The sequence below is a fragment of the Mus caroli genome, unplaced genomic scaffold (assembly GCF_978045245.1).
Source record: "Mus caroli unplaced genomic scaffold, Mus_caroli_1 scaffold_14, whole genome shotgun sequence".
NCBI lineage: Eukaryota > Metazoa > Chordata > Mammalia > Rodentia > Muridae > Mus > Mus caroli.
In genome coordinates this window covers 30,058,741-30,081,097 of record NW_028227269.1, presented here as the reverse complement: position 1 = coordinate 30,081,097, position 22,357 = coordinate 30,058,741, and the positions used below count along the sequence as shown (strand labels likewise).

The 22,357-nt window shown below is 41.7% G+C and overlaps 1 protein-coding gene across 2 annotated transcripts in view; it reads left to right on the top strand.

The window, feature by feature from the left end:
• Prkar2b (protein kinase cAMP-dependent type II regulatory subunit beta) overlaps nt 1-22,357 on the top strand; it is a 95,813-nt gene that overhangs the window by 19,108 nt on the left and 54,348 nt on the right. For both annotated transcript variants that reach the window (XM_021178929.3, XM_085830288.1), the window contains exon 2: nt 4,961-4,996. In XM_021178929.3, coding sequence (XP_021034588.1) covers nt 4,961-4,996 — 36 coding nt within the window. The remainder of the gene's footprint in view (nt 1-4,960; nt 4,997-22,357) is intronic.

Below are 22,357 nucleotides of genomic sequence, written 5' to 3'. Positions count from 1 at the left end.
TCTTCCCACAGTTCCTGTCTCTGCCTGGATGTGTCTCCTTTCCTTTCCTGCCCTGCTATAGGTTGTCAGCTCTTTATGAAAACAATCAGACGGTGACAGAGAAGAGTTTATAAAAACACCTAGACAGGCAGTGGCTCAGAAAAAACAGCAGTACCAAAGTTCAGACAGTATTCAGGTCTCTGCTGGTAGAGAAATCAACATTTGAGCAATACAAAGAACCTTTACACAGTTCACAAGAAGATAATCCCAACAGATGGGCGTCCTCCAGTTCTCTCTGCCACATTCTTTTGAGGCAGGGTCTCTCACTGGGCCCAAACCTAGGCTTGTAACTAGCAAGCCCTAGTAAACTTCTGTTTCCAAAGTGCTAGGGGTTGGGGATTTGAACCAAAGTCCTCAGGCTTGTGCTGCAGCAGGCGTGCTTACACTGTGAGCCATCAATCCTCTTAGTCCCAGTGTTTATTTACTTTTGAGATTCTGTATTGCCGTTCACTTTTGTAGAGTTTAGAAATGGTAGTATTAGTTATAACAAGTATTAGTCCCTTGTCGTTGGTGAGAGTTTATAGTTGACAAGCACTGTCAAAAGATACAACTTGATAAAATCCACGGAAAGCTGAGCAGTACTTATTGTTCATATTTTGTAGGTTCATCAGGCTTCATGGAAGTGGCTTGTGGGGCTGCCACGGGCCAAGGGTCCCCTTTTCGTGTGTGCTTCCCCACCCCTTCCTTTCTAGCCGCACATGACTTCTGTGTGTATTTGCACTCCTGCCTTCCTCCTGCCTCACTTCCTGGCACAGCAACATGTCAGTTACATGTACAGAGAACATGTATGGCATTGCTTGGCTAGGTCACACTGACTTCAGGTCTTCTTCCCTTTGTTGCTAGCTAGATTAAAACTCTAGAGTAAGCGTGACGTCTTAATTCTCTATAAGTATATGTAGGAGACACTTGTGTTTCTTTTGACTCTTAGAGAGGGCATGGGGGATATGGATGTCTATTGGAGTGCTTTTGATGGTCAGGCATGGTATGTGCAGCCTTGACTACTGAAAGCCGCCTGCCCCGTTAACATCACTTGTCTTGTTTACTGACCATACTTAGGCCCCATTTATTGTCAAGCGGTGAGAATCATCATCATGTGGCTCTTACACGCTCACAGTTTGGAAGTAGATACAGTCTCTACAAAGACTGTCAAAGATAAACAAAGGAATGTAATTTGTGGTGCTTTAGTAGCTATGTGCTTTAGCATGTGAGGAAAAAATCTTAACATAGTTATAGATTTTCCCATCTGTGTGAAACTCTGATGAACATGAATGCCATGTGTGGAGTCTGGCCAAATGGATTGTTCTGGTTACCCACGTACCATATATGGCATGGCAGTAATGGGGTGGGTTGTTTTCTAAAGACATGTATGTTAAAAATTATAGACCTCCCCGCAGGACCATGCCCTCGAGTGCCAGTATCATGCCAAACTGTCTGGGCACCGGGCCTCTACCCCATCTCAGAGTGACATAGGGATGGAGTCAAGGGCCTGCCATAGGTGACACCCTAGAGCCACCTGCAGCTCACCCCTGCACACCCCTGGGTATGTATATCCACATGCTGTAGTTGGTTTTGTTATGTGAGAATATTCTGGAGATAAATTCTCTTTCTGCACGTGCACACACACACACACACACACCCCATAATAATCCGTTTTTCCTTCCCCAGCCTTGGGTCCCAGAATGATGATTCTGTGACTAAATATTTATTAATAAATGCCTGCCTGAGCTTTGGCTGGTTCCTTGACTAGCTCATACCTTATTTAACCCATTTAAACGATTCTGTCTAGCATGTGCTAGTTACCTCTCCTTCAGGCCTGGCCCTCTTCTTCCTTTGTGTCTCCTCAGCATCTCTCTGCTGTTTTACATCAGTCTCGCCACTCTGTCTCCCATCTCATCTCTTGTCTTGTCTCTGTGGCTCTCCCCATGGCTCTCTTTTATCTCTTACTATTTCCTAGAAACCCCTCTCTTCCTGCCAGTATTCCACCTTTTATTTCCTGCCTCAGCTCTTTAGCCACCAGGTTTTTCATTGACAGATGATGTTTATAAGAGATTCCCTCTACGCATGTAAAATTCCAGACGAAACAAAATACAAGAGAAAAGGAAATTTAATTCTTTGATTTATATTGTTGTTCTGCTGGGGAATTTTTAAAAAATTGTTATTATTGTGCGTGTGTGTGTGTGTGTAGGGAGTGTGCATATGTCACAGTATACATGTGGAAGTCAGGAAACAGCTCTATGATGTTGATTCTGTCTACCTTTGCATGGTCCTAGGAATGGAACTCAGATCTGCAGGCATGTGTGACAAGTTCCTTCACCCAGTGAGCAATATTGATAACACACTACCAGGGAAACATTGATACATAGTAAAGTTGCATGAAGTAGTCATGTGTGTATCTAAAACGCTATTAGGATCTAGGCTCACATAGTTGCAGATAGTGTCTTGCAGACTTGAATGTCCAACAGGGGGCTTGCAATGTGAAAGAGCTTAACATGCAAGTGCGAGGACCTGAGTTTGAATCCCTGAAAGGCACAGAGAGTCACAGAAACGAGAGTGGGCCTGCAATCTCAGTGCTCCTATGTGGAAATGGATAGCAGAGAACAGTTCGTAGAAGCCTATGGGTCAGCTAGCTTGGCATATGTAGAGAGGAGAAACAAAAACCAGTAATTCCAAGAGACTGTCTCAAACAGGGTGGAAAGTGAGTATGAAAAATGAAGGTTGTTCTCTGATTGACATACAGTGTGAGATGCATGCATGGATACACACACACATACACACACACACATCATAACAATAGGAGTCATACAGAACACAAGCTCTGGGATGCTTTCCTTCTTGTGCAGGAGTGTCCTGGAGGTTGACTGTCAGGGTTGTGCTCTGAATCAGTGTGACAACTGAAGTAGTTCCCACAAATTCAGAAAACAGATTCTGGGGTAAAGGAGTGTGGTAGGGTATGTGAATAGCATGTTCACGGCCCTTGGCTTTGATCCCTCCCCCAGAGGAAAAGATGTTCTAGTTGACAGGATCATGGTGGGAAATCTTCCTTAAGGAAAAACACAGAAGCATAAGGTCTCTGGAGAACACACTACAGCAGAGGCCACAGTGGCTTCATCTTCTGAAGAGGCTGGTGGGGGCGGGGCACCTGTGTTCTCTTCCAAGGCTGTGGCAGGCCTTTTACCTTCTTCACCTGCCCAAGTTCCCCATCTGCATTCTTGTGGTTGGATTCACCAGTGCTGTCTCAAGACATTGTCCTTGGAAGCCTTAGAGGGCGGCTCTTTTAAGAGTCCCTTCTTGTGCATGCTTTGGCAGCACATAAACTAAAATTGGAAGAGTCCCCTCTTAAGGATGCAAAAAGGGGGTTTAAAGTGTTCATGAAAACCATGGACATTGTGTGTGTGTGTGTGTGTGTGTGTGTACAGCTTACCTAGGTAAAGTTCTTTGTGTAAGTAATTTGTATCTGCTGAATTACTGTGGTGTATAAAATATAAATACATTTTGTATCTTGGACAATTTGGAAAATATAATTTGCTGCCATAGACTGATTGATTGTTTGAGACAAAGTCTCAATGTATGGCCATGGCTGATGTGAAACTCCTGAGGTAGACAAGATGGCTTTGAACTCAGAGATCTGCCTCTTTGGTGCTGAGATTAATGGCATTCACCGCCACTCCCAGCTTGTGTATTATCTTAGTAGGTGGGTTTTTGAGTTATTTTACAGTAAACGCTTTAGGATGGTGAAGATTGGCATGGGGAAAGCATTGACTTCTCACTGTGCAATTTCAGAACTCAGTAGTTCCTCCCTCTCGCCTTCCATTTCCTAGGACAGTGTTTTTTAGGTTTGTGTTTTCCAATTTTGCTGCAGGGTGTGTGTATGATCTACCTCAAGTTCATCACCTAAAAATCTCCTTTACTGTACTATTTCTTTATTAAGAACACAAATATAATGAGTCCAACTCAAAGCTTGAAGTTTCTGCCCCACAGAGCCTTTCCCCTAAAGCTTGTTCTCGCACTAACATATTCTTCATGAAACAACAGTGCTGAGAAGAGTGTGTCTCCTCCGTCACCACAGCATAGACAGCACTCCTCATTGCTACCTTAAACATCAAGTAGAGTGTTGTTAACACATCATTGTGAATACAAAACTCTTTGAATGGGCACGCTGGCCATACTTTCCTAAAGCCAGCCATTCATTCATTTACTCACCTCTCTTAAAAAAGGAAAAGTCAAAAAGAACACCAAACCTTTTCCATTTCTTGAGATACTGATGTCTGCAGATCCAAAAAGAAACCCAGAGCTGAGTAGAATCGGTGGGCAGATAGAGGAGCGTGGCGCAGACCATCCTGTAACGCAGCGCTCCGTGGGCTCAGTAGTGTGCTGTGGACAGCTTGCCGCTATTCAGTCTAAGACGGGCAAGGACCGACTATCCTTCACCTAAGCAGAGTTTATTTTCCGTGGACATATCCAGTTTCCTTTAGACAAGGCTGTTTATTTATATGTTGCTGTTCCCTTCTCTGCTAGTACTTCTTCAAACTCACCTCCAAAAGTAGATTGTGGAAGGACACATAGCTTAGCTGGCATTTGATATACTTGCTGCTTTGTTTTCTAGTGGCATTTATAGATTTGTTCTATTCCAGCTACGTGGAATCAACATACTTTGATGGAGAGTTTTTTATTTAAAGTCTTAAGTGGAAATTAATTTGATAGGTGAAACCCTGATTTTAAAAGGACTTTTACTTCCTTTATGGGTATTGACTGCTTTATTCCCGAGTATTTAATTTCATACAGTTTATATCTCTTATATTATTTATACATTTGAATTTATATTGAAATTTTGGGATTACTTAACTAATTGGGTGTCCTTTTGGTTTTGGGAAAATGAGATTTCAAAATCTAATCATTTTTTTTTCTGACTCTTTTCTTTTAGCTCCAGTTATAAACCGGTTCACAAGGCGTGCCTCGGGTAAGTCTGATTGTCCTGTGGACTTCCCTCACTAATGCTGGCATTTCAAAGATGATAGTTTTATTGAATGAAAATATACAAGGAATAATTTGTGGGGAGTAAATCTTTTTTTCCTAAGAAGAACCCCAGTGTGATATAAACATATATTAGGAATTATTTGAAAATTAATTAAGCCATGAGTAGTTGTGTTCAAGTCCCACTGTGACCCAGACTGATGCAGACTTCATCTCACTCTGTACATTTCTCCTTACTTTTGACAAAATGGCTACTTAGATGACTTCCTCATTTACCATTGACAGTTCAGAAGCAGTGATGTAACAGATGGACAAAAGAGACCCAGAGACAGTGAGGAATGGGTGTTTGTAATTGTCCTAGGAGACCCTTTAGAATGGGAGCAAGCCACTTGACATTTCAGTCTGTTTTATATTCTCTGGCACTCTGCTGTATGGCCAAGGGAGAGCCCTCTACCAAGTGCCTAAGTGAGGTGTGGTGTGGGCCCCTTGACCCGTGGAGGAGGAGGGGGTACAGTTAAAGGCGTTTCTATCCACACTACTTTCAGGAAAGGGAGTTGGGTGGGGAAATGGATCAGTGACTTTTCTAGAAAATTCACCCTGTGGGATATTGTCTCGGAAGAGAAGAGAAATGAAGTGTATTCCGTTTGCTTTAAGAGAGTTACTCTTCCTCTTATGTAGAGGTAGAATTATTTTACTAAAAAATAGAAGGTATTTCAGACACTACATTTTTGGAGTCAGATATTAGAAATTAGTTCTTTCTTTCATAAAATTGCCTAATCTCAACTGTGTTGTAATACTCAAAACTCTTTAAGGCTGATCTTTATTTTTAATTTGCCTGCAGTTATTGGAATAATTAATACTTGTTCACAATGACCAAGCCTGTAATGACAGAAACTAGGGAAGTGTACTGCATTTGGGGCGGTGGCTACCATTCTCGGCTGTCTGTGATCTCTGTGTATTTATTTATTCTAAACAATGAAAGCAAAAATGCAGCTTTTCATGCCTTCTGTGGGGTGGGGCTGTGTTTATGTCTGCACAGTGCAGAATTTTATCCAGAGCAGAGCTGACATGAAGCATGACTTTCAGAAGTGATAGACACCAGGGAGGAACAATTAGAACCTGTGTCGTGTGCCATTCCTTTGTGATGTGCGGTTCATCCCATAGAAACAGCTATGGCTCATGGAGCCATCTCCCTTCCTGCCCTGTGCTGTATGAAGTGAGACCTTTATTTATGAGTAAGTTCCATTAGTATTTGTTAGGAGATGTATTCATCAGTAATTGATGGCTTAGTATATAGATTAGTTTTCAAGCACCGTTCTTTTGCTTCTCCTCCCCTAAATTTATACCCATTGTATCTCATCAGGACCTGGCTGGAATTGTAGGGTATGGAGTGCTACAAAGAAATACAATTAAAATGTATTCATTCCCAGTATGACAGACAATTGGAAATGCGGGAGAAAGCAATAGGGAAAAAAAGGTCATTATAAAATAACAATATGTTTAAACGGGGTAAAACTGTCCTATTGTATGACGAACACCATTATGAGAATGACTCTTAATGTTGGTTTCAAGTACAGGAGACACTTTTCAAACTATCATGGCCAGTCTGCTCCTGTGCATCTTTAAATCTAAAGTCAAGAGAAGTGAAATTACATGTCTTAGGAAAAATGTTATATATGGAGAATAGGGATATATTTAATTATCTACATGTCTATCTTTATTAGCTTTCTTACAATTTTTATGAAAGTTTGTCTACATAGTTCCTGACTAAATGCCATAGGAAGAGTCTGAGAGACTTTGGAGGGTGGTTCTGCAGCTTTGTCGGTTTAAAGGCAGTTTAGTGGAGGAGCAAACCTTCAGCTCTCCATAAAATAGCATTTCATGGAAATAAAAAATAGATTTCTTGTTAAATATAGAAAATTGTGGGTAATTACTGAGATTGCTTAAGGAGTCTTTTTAGGTGGTGTTTAATTTCTGTAATATTTTCCTTTTAAAATTGAACTGTAAATTTTAAAGTTTTTTAAGAAGTAGACTCTATAGGGAAGAAAACCAGTTGGAAAATATCCAGAAGTCTTTGACTTTGTTTCTTTGAAAATAATAATTCAAAAAAGAAACACTATTAATTACAGAATAGGATAGAAACATTGCGACATCCAATGTGTGGGACTTGCTTGATCTATGGGTGCTTGGTCACAGCTGGCTAAATGAAAACGTAGTGAGATGAAATGCTTCTCATTTCCAGGCTCCTCAAAGCTTAGAGTTTGGAGCTTTTAGTATTTATATTGCATCTATTAAAAATAATTCTCAGATTTTGATAATTTAAATAAAAGGCTCCTTTTATAGTTTGTTGCTATGATTCATGAGGGTGAGAAGTATGTTTATTAAAATACTTAGCTTACACATTATTTAGGTTCATGCTCCTTTTTCTATATTCACTTTTATTTATATTGATGCATATGTGCATGTCTGGGGGAATACATGCCGTGTGTGAGGTGCCCTCAGAGGACTTCAGAGCCCTGGAACTGTAGTTAAAGAAGGTTGTGAGCCCTGAGGTGGGGCTGGGAATGGAACTCTGATCCTCTAGAAGAGGAGCCAATGCTCTTTCCTACTGAGCCATCCCTCCAGCCCCTGTTTTTATATTTTTTTTAGTAGCTCCATTTCTGATGACTTCTTGTGACAGTGTTGTGTATTTTCAGCATTTGCCCAGGGACCTGTCAGTTACTGGTTCTGTAAGTAAAAGGGCCAGTTGTAGTCCACATTGCTAATCAGAATTCTTACATTTTAAGACCTTAGTTTTCAGAATCCAGTTCACTCTTTAATACAGGGCTGTGGCAGTCTGACTAATGGGGATGGGTGAGGACCTTCTTAGCACAGAGTCTGGCCACACAGGATTGGATTGGTTGGGTAAGTTCTGCAGAGGTGAAGATGGTGGCCAGATGTCTTCTGCAAAACAGCTACATACATCTTGTGTCTTCCTCATGGAACTTATTTTAGAAACAGTACCTTATAGTCTTGTTATTAAAATTAAAGGTCTTTTGTTTGTTTTGTTTGTTTCATTGTGGGTTTTTAGTTTTAGTAAATACTTCTCCTTGTTTGTAATTTATTCTTATTTTATGTGCATTGCTGTTTATACCTGCCCGTATGTCTGTGTGAGAGGGTCAGATCTTGGAGTTACAAACAGTTGTGAGCTGCCATGTGGGTGCTGGGATTTGAACCTGGGACCCCTTGAGGAACATTCAGGGCTCCAAAGCGCTGAGCCATCTCTCCAGCACCTAGTAAACGCTTCTTTAAAAATACAAAGAAATGTCTTTCTTCCTTTTCTTCTCCCCTCCCCTCTTCCTCCTCCTCCCTCCTCCCCCCTTCTCCCCAGCCCTTTCATTAGGAGGCTAACAGTAATATTCAAGTTTGTCTAAGGGTTAAGTGGTTTCAATAAAACCATCAGCAGACTGTCTACCCTCTCCAAAATATTAGTGTGAGCCCTGCTCTGTGGAATGCTTTAAACCAATCAATAAACCCTCACAGCCTTGTGCCGTAGCCTATCAGGAAGGAAGTATTACCTGATACCCGTGTTAATCAGAGCATCTCATTCTTGTTGTTTGCACAATGCAGATTTCCAAATGGAACAGAGGTTTTCTGTGTGGTTTTGTGTGCTCTGTGCTGAGATTAAACTGGCCTTGCATTATGAGGGCAGGCTTCTTTTGTTGTTGTTGTTTTGTTTTTTTCTTATCATAAGATTTTATTTAGAAAAATATGTTTATAGAAAATTTCAAAGAATAACTGAATGAGCACGTTTACCCAGATTCCTTGATTGTTAATTCATCATTTTGACATATTTACACATTCTTCTTTCTTTATACACCCCCACACATATGCACACATAGTTTTGGCTTCTGAAATGAAGGAGCCCAGGCCAGCTTTGAGTTCATGACCTTCCCCTCTCCCTCTTTCCCTCAGGCTCCTTAGTGCTACCATACCCAATCACCCTTTTTATTTTTTATTGACCCGTTCATAAGTACTTGAGTGCATATTTTCTAAGATCAAGGGCATTCTTATAGGTAGTGTATTATTCCTATAATTAATGGTATATAAACTTGATACTCTTTATTCTACTGATGTGAGAGTCACACTTTTTCTATTGTCTAACTGAGGGCTCCCCCTCACTCCCATTAAACACTTTGTATCTTAGTACTACATTTAATTATTGTATTTTGGGTTTTCTTCTTTTTCGTAAATTGACTTTCTAGAATTTTGAAATTTGCTTTTTTTTGGAGTTTTAGAGGTTGATCCTGACATTGACCTGTTGTTAGCTACTGTGAGTTCATAGACACTGCAGCTGACTGACATAGTTGGTCTGCGAGACCCTTTGATGCCCATGGAGTTTTGGTGTTCATGTTTGGCATTGCTTTCAAGGTCTGCAGTAGAGCAGGCTTGCTCTCAGAAACACTTGTTTCATGTAACAGAAATGCACACACACATCCAGATAACAAACTTACAAACTTTCTTTTGTTGTAACTCTGTCTTTAATGCTTTACCACAAGTATTGAATTGTATAGCACAGTTTTAACAGAGGTAAATTTCATTATTTTTTTTCCCTAAAATTAGCATTAAGAAAAATTTAGAGCTGAAATTAAAGTTGGGTTTTTGGGGGGTAAATTGAAATTTTTTTATTGGAAAGCAAATATACAACTTGGAATGGATTTGAGGCAAATTGTGCCATAGCACATTTTCTTTAAGTGGCTAAACAAAGTCTAAAAAGCAAGTAATAGTAAAAGAAAATGTTTCTGGTACAATGCCAGCAGTACAAAAAGTAGTGTCTGAGTACCTGGATAAAAACCAGCTTTGTATTCGTGCAGCCTCTAAGTACATACTTTTGACTGTCCATAGTCTACACATAGTTATCCACACGTCAACAACATGCTGACAGTTCCTAACAGCTGCTTTAAAAAAGGCATAACCCGGATGTTCCCTCATTGGACCAACTCCATCTAAGGTTAGACTTGCAGAAGGGCTTGGATATATACAGAGTAAGCCACCTGCAACATGGTGCTTGATCAGTTTTCTAAAATAAGGGTAGGTCTCCTCTGCACTAACTCTCTGTAAAGAAACATGTTTTTGTCTGTTTCTTTGTTTTGTTTTCCTAATGCATTACAGACCAGTACTTTTGGAAAATAAGAAACTTCTATAGAAATATCAGAGAGCGACAGTGGCTTTTTATACTCCTATTTCTGGATTTTATTGTATTGTAGACTACCATAGCTTAGGTGACACAACCTTAGCATGACCTACAGGACATGCAAAAGTTCGCATAAAAAGGTTTCATAAAGGAAATTGTGAATTTAACCTTAAAAAGTTCATTATTCAGAAATCAAACATTTTATTTTACCAGACTGGCATTTTGCAAGCAGGCATTGCTGCAGGAATGAATGGAGCCCTTTGTAGTGGGTGGCACAAGGTAGCCGTGTTCCGGGTTGTGCCACACATGCTGTCACCTCTGTGTGGCACACATGACTGTTCTTGTTGGCAGTATGTCACAGGCTTCTCTAGACTGGCCTTGTACAGTGTACCCTACCCACATTTCTAGCCCCAGCATTGGCTGTTGACACTGCGGCGTGTGCACTCCTGCGGCTGTTACTGTCATGTGTCATCAACACAGGAATTTAATTATCATTGTTACCTTTTGCTTATTCCTACCTTCTAATATTCGAAGTTCGTCATTAATGAACACAGAAAAACTGTACTTCTGGATTAGGTCGAAATAAAGAAACTGCTGGGAGTTGTCTCTGAGGGTTCATGCATAGCTAGCTTGTGTGAAGCTCTGGGTTCCCTCTCCCCCAACTCTGCACAGAATGAACTATAGGAAATGAGAGTGGCACAGCAAACATGTCAGTCAAAGCGAGGCTTGGGATTTCTCTCTTCTTTCTTTCTTTCTTTCTTTCTTTCTTTCTTTCTTTCTTTCTTTCTTTCTTTCTTCCTTCCTTCCTTCCTTCCTTCCTTCCTTCCTTCCTTCCTTCCTTCCTTCCTTCCTTCCTTCCTTCCTTCCTTCCTTTCTTTCTTTCTTTCTTTCTTTCTTTCTTTCTTTCTTTCTTTTTGTTTTTTGAGACAAGGTTTCTCTGTGTAGCCCTGGCTGTCCTGGAACTCACTCTGTAGACCAGGCTGGCCTCAAACTCAAAATCTGCCTGCCTCTGCCTCCCAAGTGCTGGGATTAAAGACGTTCGCCACCACTGCCCGGCGGCCCACAGCTTGGGATTTCTGAGGTAGACTGTGCTGGGAAAGGAAGAACTTATTACACTGACGGGGCAAGCAGCGGAGGGTGCAGGAGGTTTTCCTGGAATTAAGGAACCCGAATTGACGATTGCCACTCAAACAGGTCATCAGCTCGGTCAGTCACTGAAGTCTTCAGTGATGGTGGTAAAGTTGGAGTGACTCAGGAGGGCATACCTGAATGATGTGAATCTCGAAGAAGCGCAAGGTTTTTCACGTGTGTCCCAGGCAGGATGCTGGATGGCCGTGTGGGGAACTCTGAGAGACCCTTCTGTGCTGCAATAGGAAAGTAATATTCTTGGTCAGAAATATTTTATTTAAAAAATTGACTCTGGTGTCTGTGGGGAAAGTGTTAAAAAGGATAGGAGTGGGTAGGATGAGCCCACAGATCAACATTGCTACTGAGCACTCAGTACCATTGGCAACCAAGCGGCAAGCACTCTGAGGTATCCTTGAGGAAGCTGCAGGCACAAGAGAAGCTCAGGGAGAGGGAGATGGGCTAGTGGCATGATGTCTATCTGAGGGGTCCTCATCACAAGGATGACCAAGGGTACAGAGCAGAGGGCATGGTTGGACTGATGGGGTCGGGGTAGAATTTATTATCTGTGAGTGCTTGTGTAAATTAAAGGCTAACTTTAACCTCCCACTACTTCATACTGCAGAAGAGAGTATAGAAAAGAGAAGAGGTCAGAGTGGGATGATTGTTCCACTGACTGATTACATATTCAGTAAGAACTTACAGTGTGTTTAGCCCCAGGCTAAGCCCAAGGAAGGCAGTGATGAGGGTCTTAGATCCATAGGTTATTAGCTATGTGGTTAGGACAAATTACCTAAGCTGTCTCCTGTAAAAATGATTTACTGTGATGATTCATGGAAGAATGTTTAGAGAGCTGTCAGCATGACCCCTGCCGCTGTGTATTCTCTCTCTCTCTCTCTCTCTCTCTCTCTCTCTCTCTCTCTCTCTCTCTCTCTCTCTCTCTCTCTCTCTTTCTCTGTGTGTGTGTGTATGTGTATATATTAGTTTAGTGTATCAAAGTTTAATGGAGCAGAATATCCTAACATTGATTCTGTTTTTTTTTTCTCTTCTCTTCTGTCACTTCCTGCTCTTAATTTTAATTAGTCAAAAGACATAAGTACATAATTCTGGGGAATTACCTAGTACTACCCCAGATTTGCATGATCACTGTAATAGCACATGTGAGAATTTCTTTAGCTATTTAGGTAAGAACCGAAGCGCAACTTCTGTCCCCTAAACTATTAGCGGGACCTATAAACCATTGTTCTGAAGATTGCAATAATAGCCTTGTGTTTCAACCTGCTATTTTAGCTTGTATGTAAATGCTGCCACCTTACCCCATGGCTCCCATCAGATTTATCCAACCTGCAGCTTTTGAGCCAGGAACTAGAGGATGAACAATATTGTGCATGGGTGCTGAGTCCCTGAGCTCAGTAAGCTATTTCATCCTAGTTAACAGTTTGGGCAAGCATTTTGATATTTAAAAAATTAATGCTCTGGTTAAGAAACAAAATGCATTCAGACCTCCTGTTTCTTTTGTCAGTTGAGAATCAGATCGTTCTGGGTGCAGTGGTGCCCACCTGTAGTCCCAGCCCTCAGGAGGCAGAGGTGGAAAGAGTCCTGCAAGTTATAGGCCATCCTTGTCTACATACAGGCCATCCAGGGCTACAAAGCGTGCCCATGCTGTGGGACAGTAAAACCACACCAGGAAGCTTGGTAAGGTAGAGCAGGTTGAGACCCCGAGACTCGGTGGGCACACACCTGAGACTTAGGCGACTCCCCGCTCTCTCTACCAGATTCCTGGCCTGGAACATGTACCACGCTCCTCACATAAGGAAATGTGACCTGTGGGTCACATAGGCCCAGAACAGAGTTCTCCATGCTACTGAGGTACCTAGAGGCCCAGAGCGCTTAGCCAGCAAGCTTCCCTTCCCAGATATTCCTCTCTCAAAAGGTATTTAATCCCAGGTCCACCCTGAGAAGTGGGTATGGTTAGGGTCAGGTATGCATCCATTTTCCACCATGAACAGTCAATACACAGTTTAGAACCACGGACTGCCCCTTGCATCTACCACCACCATGGGGAATTGCAGGTCCTCACCTACACAACTGCAGCTAAATCTCCTGTAGAGGGCTTCTCTGTGCTTCCAGCCTGCCTCTGCCAGGCGAAGGACACCACCACCACCAGAAAAGGTGGCAGAGATCTTAGGTATTTTAAATTGGAATCCTAAGTCGTCTTCCCTTTCAAAACAGACTTAGGTAGTTTAACAGATTCCTTGCATGGCCCCAAGTAAACCTTTGAGCCAGGAGGGTATTTTCTGACAGCTCCTGCCCGGATGCTGTGTGAGGTCTATGCAGGTTGTGGATGGCAGCTACAGCAGGGGAAGCTCTTGTCCTCCCTGTCTGCTCTGTGGCTCTCTACAATAAACTGTTGCTTTCCATTGTGCTTCTGTATGGTATTTGTACTTTATTTTAAATTTTGTGAATCCATTTACTGCATCAATGTTGTTTTATACAAGGCGATCCATCTAGCGTATTTTAATTCCTTGTTTTTTAAATTTGAAAGCCAAAAATATTTAAAATCCATAATTACATATTATTGATTAACATGTTGATAATTATGTTTTGCCATTAGCAGTCACCTGAAATTAAAAAAGTTTCCTTTAGTTAATGGCTGCTTCAGAGGGAGTTGGTGATGCTTGGTTGTAACTGAAAGGGCCAAAGTGCATGTCAGATTGTGGGCAGAGATCACTCAGATGGCTCATTAATCACAAACGTTTTCCATCAATTTTCAGTTCTCAGTCTTTTTTCATCTGTCATCTTGTCAAAGAATAACGTTCTCTAGTGAAGATAAGGACTGTTGGATTCAGGCGCCAGTGTTTGCCACCAGGAGCCCTCAGCTCTGCCTCCCTGGTGGTAGCTAGAGAATCCCTGGCAGCTCTTGCAAGGGGATTTTAGGCCATCCTCATTTCATAGGCAGAGAGATTGAAGCATAATGAGTGACTCAGTCCGCAAGGTTATGCCCAAGGTCGTACTCTTTTTATTTTCAACGTTATTGAAATACTGAGTCAAAATAGTTTTAAATCTGTTATTAAACAGGAGTAAGGTCAATAAATAGATTTATAAAAAGGGTTGTGTACTTCATCATCCAATCATGCAGATATATGTGAACATTCTGCAAGAAATATTCAAACACTTGTAGTCTTTCTTTTTTTGAGACAGGGTCTCATGTAGCCCAGGCCTCAGCATCATTAGGTAGCCATGGGTATGGCCTTGACTTGCAGATCCTCCTGCATTTGCCTCCTGTGCGTGAGTGTGTGTGTGTGTGTGTGTGTGTGTGTGTGTCCATGCCCTGTGGATGCAGTGCTACGTACCTAACCTAGGGTCTTGTTCCTGTTGAGCCTGCACTCTGCCTTTCTAACCTGTAGCTACTTTTCTGTTGTGATTTTCATTCTGGACTTTAAAATTATGTTAAATATTTTATGCTGAATTCCAACGAGTTAAAGGCAATTGTTGAATAATTTCCAATGCACTGCTTTTCTACATAGGCTCTTATAGGTGAGGCAGCTAAATTAGTGTTATTATTAGCAGGGTTATGGTTGTTTCTACTATATTAAAATATCCTTTGATTTTATCCTATTCATCACTAAATTTTATGCACTTTGAATTACTAGTTTACATATTTATGTTTTCAGCTTTTAATAAGTGATTCAGATTAATTTTGATCTAAATTTAACTGTTACCAATTTTTTTTTTAGTTAGAAACCTGAAAACAGCCCATTACCATTCAAATGATTAAAGATGTATTGAGATGTTAAAATTATAATACACAGACCTACCAACATTTCTACAAACTATTTGTTTTCATTTTATTCAGATTTATCATCACCATTTCTCATTGAAGAAGGGTAATAAAAACTTTAATGTCTGGAAAACTCAAATTCAATTTAATTACATACTCTTTTTGCTTGTTTAATGACAAGATCTTACTGTAGTCTGGGTGGCCTGCAGCTAGCTATGTAGACCAGGCTAACCTTGAACTCACAGAGATTTACTTGGCTCTCTCTTGAGTGAAGGTATTAAAGGCATGTGCCACCATGCTTGGGTTTTATTTATACTATTCAAATTCTGCAAATCAAACAGTAAATTAATGTATAGGTAACAACCAAGGATAACTTTAAAAACTGAATGTTTTTGCTTGATTGGTTTACAGCATTGTGATTATTAAATCCTTTGTAATGGTTAATCCTATAAATGATAAATAGACCTACTAATTTCTGTTTGTATCGTATAGAAACTGATATCATAAGCCTTGTAAGTAGCCTGGCAACTAAAAATGGTAAGTATAGTCTGATGACTTAGAAAGGAGGTGAGACCCTTGTACTCAGGAGTGTGACACAGTAGAGCTGGCCCTGGACGTGGGAGTGTGGGAACAGGGTCATGAGTGGGTGTGGCTGAGATCCCCCTCTCCTACTTACCAGGTAGGGACATGAGAGCTGGAGAGAGCTGGCCCTGCCCCTTGCCAACTGCAGCATTGGAGCAGTACTGGAAAGCTCACCCTGGTGGGGTGGGTGCAGGAGAGCTGGAAGGCTGACTTCCCAGGCTAACAGCTACCACCAGCAACCACCCAGCCCCAGATCCAGGGCTTTGAGTTAGCCCATCCCAACATGAAGGGCCCTGTCTTGCAGATTCAATGGTTTCCATGGCATGGGGCAACAACAGGATATCTGAGAGGAGTCTCAGTGAGGCATCAGTACTGATAGAGTAGTAGAAGCCAGGGACCTAGAAGCAGACCAATGACTCATTGCAATGAACATTTGCAAGTAAAGCTGTTTGGGCTAAAGGGTGTACTGTGGGTCACACCATGGCACTCTGCAGCTTCCTCGAGGATATTTTGTCTTTGTTTTTGTTTTAAGGGGAGGTTACAGATATAAAGGAACAGGGGGATGCGTGAGATTGGGGTGCATGATGTGACGTTCATGAGGAATCAATAAAGTTTAAAACACAAGAAAGAGTTGAGACAAGGGGAAGGGGTATACAGGGTGAGCCTCTGTGAGCTTCTCCAGTTCAGATTTTTAATTTGAAATGGTTCCCAGGTTCTATATTGTCAGTGACAGTGAGTCAGAATGTTTTTTTTTAATTTAATTTTAAATTTAGAAATTTTAAATTTAAAATGTTTTTAAATTTAGTTTCAACCATGAGGTCATATTTCCTACTATAGAGCTGAAGTATTAATGCTTTCCCCAGTTGGAATCCCGTGAATCAATATTGATGTTTTCGTAGTTGCAGTGAGTATGTGCACAAATAAACAGTACTCCCTGAGCTTAGTGTTCTGAAACTTGTTCAATGGTGAAGTTTAGAGTACAGACACAATACAGTGTTGCATAATTGTACTATAAAAATGCATTCATACATTATGTATTTTAGAAGTAGAATTGCTTTGTTGAGGCTGTAAGAATGTGAAATTTGTCCATCCGTTGCCAGATGCCCTCTAAAATCAAATACGAATTCATCTTCCTTTCTTGAGTTTAGCAGAGTGTAAAACAGAACATTTAAATGTTTCTAAATTTGCAGGTCAGTTACTCAGATCGCATTTCCTTACTCTCCAGGATAACTTAGCCTCTGCGCATCTCGTTCGCCACTTGTATTTATCTGTGCATGGCCTGCTCAGTCCTGAGGTTCCTAGACTGTGAATTCAGACCAGGACACGCCTGCTCATTGAGTGCTAGACCCTGAGATGATTGCTTGCTCTCTAGACGTCAGTCTAACACCAGTCAGATGTAAGAGTGGATGTACCAAGCACATGGAGTGCTGTTGTATAATGAGATAGCTACTGTAAAGTACTCAACACGTTTCATGAACTGTGGTGAGAATACAGTGTATACTTGTTATGCGTTATTAATACTATAAAGGTCTTTAAAAATGAATGTCAAATGTTGACATTATATCCATATAATTGGTGGGTTTTCCTTCTTTACAATATAGTAGCCAGATAAGTTATGTTAATGTATTGTCTAGTTCTGGACTAACCTCATATTCGCGGAATGAGCTCTGATTCTTCACGCATGGTTAATTATGCTCTTAAAGTGGAAGTGACACATAATTGTTCTTTTAGCACACACCAGAATAAACCTCTGATCCCAGAACCAAGCTCTTGAGTCTCGGGCGCATGTTAGAGGGCATCATTGGATGACCACTTCTTTCTGCCTTAGATGAATAAGTGGGAGCTGGAGCTAGCAATTGCGCAGCTGGAAACTGTTCTTGAAGAACTTAGTCACAGTAAGAAGTATTGATCATCTATAAGATATGCTAGTTAGTGCAAACAGCGAACATCACATCCCACAAGAAACTATGTGCAGAGTGGCATTATGTGTCTGTCTCATAGTCTTATGTATATTAAGATTACTTATGTCATATGGCATTTAAAATAATAGTTACAGTGTCATTTTCTAAAACTGCAAAAGAACTTTTCCCAATAGTAGGAAAGTGTTATGTATTCTAATTTGCATCTTCTGGGGACATAATGCATCTCTGAAGTAGTATATTGTTTTGATAGCACAAATTCTATTGTGTTTGATTTCATTTTAAACTGTGAATATAACAGAAAAGTGGAGTAAATACCCACCCCTTCATTTCCATAAATCATGTTTGTATGAAGTGAGAACGTGACCATTCCAAGGTATGGTGGAGGGGGAGTTTTTTTGTTGTAGATGTGAGGCAGAGCACAGCCAGAGGCATCAGGAAGAGTCCAGAGCCGGGAGAGAAAGTAGGAGGCTAAATGTGGCCAGAAGATTGGACCAGACCATGAAGGGGGCGGAGGGTGCAGGGAGTGAGAGGACAAAGAGAGAAGAGCAAGAGAGTGCAAAGACAGCCTGTCTGAAATGGGGGGTTCTGTGAAAATGACAAGCTGGGGGAAGGGAAACCCCTGAGCTGGAAAAGTTTAAGGTAGGAGGCCGAATTAGGAGAGTTAGGATAGCAACATGAGCTCTCTAACAGGTATTTAGGATGCTTTGGTGTGCTAGTAGGCACCAGGGATAGCCTTGTGACCCTTTTGGACCTGACAAGGTCTAAGGACTCAAATGTATTCTATCTTCTTAATTCTGCTTTTTTTTTTTTAAATCTTGAAAGCACTATTATAGTGTGGCATGAGGGAAGGATAATTTATAATGAAAACATAAATACATGGGTTCCATGCTTTGAGCCCACTCTGTATACAGACTTATAATATAACCAAAGCCTGGCATTCCAGCTGGGCATGGTAGTGCACACCTTTAGTCCCATCACTCCTGAAACAGACAGGCTGTGTCTGCATTCAAAGCCAGCCTGGTCTACAAAGCGAGTTCCAGGACAGCTAGGGCTACACAGAGAAACCCTGTCTCAAAAACTAAACAAAAGAAAACAAACAAAACCAGTGCAGCATTCCACAGGGAAATGCTTCAAGTACGGAATAGTTAATCACTTACTGGGTGTTAACTTGAGACAAGAACTTTCCTAAGTGGCTTTGTGTTATTGATTTAAGTGGATTTGTGTTGTGTTATTGATTATTCTTTAAAGAAACTCTGTATACCAGGTACTTTTCTAGTACTAAAGATAAACAGAGTCACTGGCCAGTTCTTTGCCTTGGTTACCTAGCAACCAGTGGCAGGGACAAGACTGAGAGTCAGACGTACTGTTGACACAGTTTTGCACTGTATACCAAAGTCCTGTCAACACTGGATATTCCCAAGGGCGGCTCCTTACTTTATAGATGAGACTCTAATTCATATTGGTTAGTAGTGTGCAAACATTGCTGAGATCCCAGGATAGAGGAGGGTACAGAGGCCAGTTGCGCTTCTGAGGTCTGGCTGCTTGTCTCCTTCAAAACAAACCAGAACAGGGAAAATCTTGGTGAATTGGAGAGATTTCTCTTCCATGTGGCTGCCACTGGGAAGGCAGATCTGAGAGTTGTCTTCAGGGATGGTGGAAAAAGCTCACTCCTCAGGAGGAAGGGAGAAAACGCAGGGCAGGAAACACATAGCTGAGCAGTCTTGGTCACACTGTGGTCTGATTGATCATTATCAGCAATTAGAACATTCCTGTCACTGGATGTGGTGGGGTGACAGCACCAGTAGCACTCAGGAGATGGAAGAAGGAGAGTCCTAAATTTGGAGCCAGTATGACCTATTGGCTGATTAAGTAAGACCTCGTCTTGGGGGTAAAAGAAAACGAAATAGAAACTTGCTGTTGGATGGAGTCGTTTTGATTCTTGCCCAGGATGCTTGCAGATCGGGTGAGTCCAGGGTGACTGCAGGAAGAAAAGGATGCACCCGGAAGGCAAGATAGAGTTAGTGAGGCCGCTAGGCTTAGGACGGTGACTTGAAGGCACTGCTCTATGGTCTGGAGCACAGGATGTTGAGAAAGTTGGCAGTTGACTGTCAGTAGTGGGTGGGGAGACACACTTCCCTTAGTAGCCTGAAGAGCTCCCTAGCAGGGAGTAAAACTGGCTCCCTGACTGTTGTCACAGAGATCTTTAGGGATGAGTCAGTGACTTGGACGTTGGCAAAGTTACTCAAACCCAAGCTCCTGTGGGGAGGGACAGGACTGATGGGTGGCCTCATCAGCTGTGGAAAAGGACAGTTCACACCAGACGCATGGATGTCAGTGCTCCTTGAGAGCGTCCTGATTAGATGTCTCGGTAGTGGCTGTGCACATAATTCTGTGTCTCTCTGGTTTATATTGCTCAAGGGATGCCATTTATGACACAGTAAAGTTTAAATAGTATGTAAAAATAAATGGCTGTTTTCCTTATTTCTCTTATCTGAAAGATAAACATGGAATTATAAGATGGTTTTATGAGGTGTGTTGTTTAGACTTAGGGATGAAAAGCGTGCTGGCCACAAACATCCTGGCCCTGTGTAAATAAGGTTCCCTGTTTTTAACATCCTTGTTTGAGCTGTCTTTGGGAAAACAAGCACCAATTTTATGGGCAATTTAGATTTTATCAGTGGTATTGAAGTCTCTTTACCTAGCCAGCAGGAAAGACAAGGTAGATAGATCCTGTTAGGCTTTAGAAAGGGGGCCAGGGAAGAGGCCAGGATGAATGCCTTTTAACTTGATTAACTCTATAGCAAGTGGTGTGGTTCAGTGTGTGTGAGCGTGTGTGTGTGTGTGTGTGTGTGTGTGCACGTGTGTGCACGTGTGTGCACGTGTGTGCATGTGCACGCAAATGCGCGTGCATGCTCTCACACGCGTGCATGTCTCTCAGTTAGTTTGTCTTATGCTCTACAAGCAAGAGAAGCTTCAGTCCCTCCAGAACATAGAGCCTGACTACCTGCAAACCATAAGAAGCCCCAGAAAAAGATTCCGATTAGCTCAGTCATCAGGGGTTAGAGTTGTCTCATTTGTCTTAGGGTTCGTTATAGCCTGGGTGGGTCTAGAAATTCTTGACTGTATCTGTAGCTAACTTTGGTTGGCCCAGCTAGGATTATTAGACTCACGTCTGCTAGCTGCTTCTTAGGTTAAAGTGGCTGCCTCTAAGAAGCCCTCTGTGTATCGGTCTTTGCCACTGTCTTAAACACTTAAAATGAGAGACACTGGCCAATCCAGAGCTCCTGGTACCTAGATGCTTGCTCCACCTGTTTCACCACTTGCCAATGTGGCGGCAGGTGGCCCATTTGGATCTGTGTCCTTTTCTGTTGAGAAACATTGTTATTTATAGTAGAATATTGCTTCGTGTAGAATGACAAGAAATAACAGTATGGCACAGATGTCACTGTTCTTTAAAAGAATAGGACCATTATCTTGCCTATCAGTTCACCCAACTGCTGAAGGAAGAGTTTCCAGAGAAGAAATAATGCTTTACTTTAAAGAGATACAGTTGGGGTTCAAGGTCAGCCTCTCATCTTAAAAGCCCTCCCCTTTTTGCATTTATTTAGTTGTTTTAAAAGACTGTCTTTCATTCTCTCTCTCTCTCTCTCTCTCTCTCTCTCTCTCTCTCTCTCTGTGTGTGTGTGTGTGTGTGTGTGTATGTGTGTGTGTGTGTGTGTGCGCACAACATGTGTGTACAGGTACACCCAGAGGTCATCACAGGCCGTCGTAGCTCTTACAATTGGAGTTATAGGCAGGCACAAGCTGCCTGTTGTGAGTGCTAAGATGAAACTTAGGTCCTCTGGAAAAGCGGCACACACTGTTAACTACTGAGCCATCTCTCCAGCCCCCTTAGACTATATTTGTAATGTTATTTTCTTAATCAAACAACCACTTGGTTTTTTTACACTATACAAAATAAAACAATTATACTTTAAAATTAGATGGGGGGGTTGGTTTTTTTTTTAGTTGAAAGCACCTCCCACTTTGTAAGAGGACTGTTGCTTCCTGCAAAGAAAGGTAATTGTGTGGAACGATTATATTTCATAATTACAAAAACAGTGCTTTATAATCTTATTGGTTATTCTTCTGTCATTCTAGTTAAATTAACAATCATTTAGTATTTATTGCTTACAAGATGCTGTTAGCTGCATGGGGTTTCTAAACTGTTATGATAAGGAAGGTGAAGCTTAGGGGTTCACCTACACTGTGTGATCAGGAACCAGGTACACACTCAAAGTGTCTGTGTTCTACCATGGGCGAGGGAGCCAGGAACCTGCCATCCCTGTAGGCTTGCTGGCCCACTCTTGAGTGCAGCTGTTCTAAGCTTTAAAGGCACTGGCTTGAATGCTAGGGGATTTCCCTATTTCTTGCTTGAGGTTGCTCTCTCCATATGGTATGGGATACAACCTGCCACAGGCCCATGTGTCACAGCAGTAACCACTGCCAGAAGGAGCCGCACCTCCTCTTCTGCAAGCTTTTAGAGGGAGTCAGTGGTGACTGCTCCTGGGGGAACGGCAGTCAGGGATGTGATGGATGGGCTTTGAGAACCTGCGTATCTGACTCCATCCATGGCTCCCTGTGGGATTTATGAGGATAATGCTGACTGGTAATACTTTCCTGTGCGTGTTGTGTTTAGGATTCATGCCCTGTGTAAAATAAGATATGCATACAGGGCCTTCTGTTTCTATGCAGGAGGCGGATGTAATTCGAACTGATTGTTTG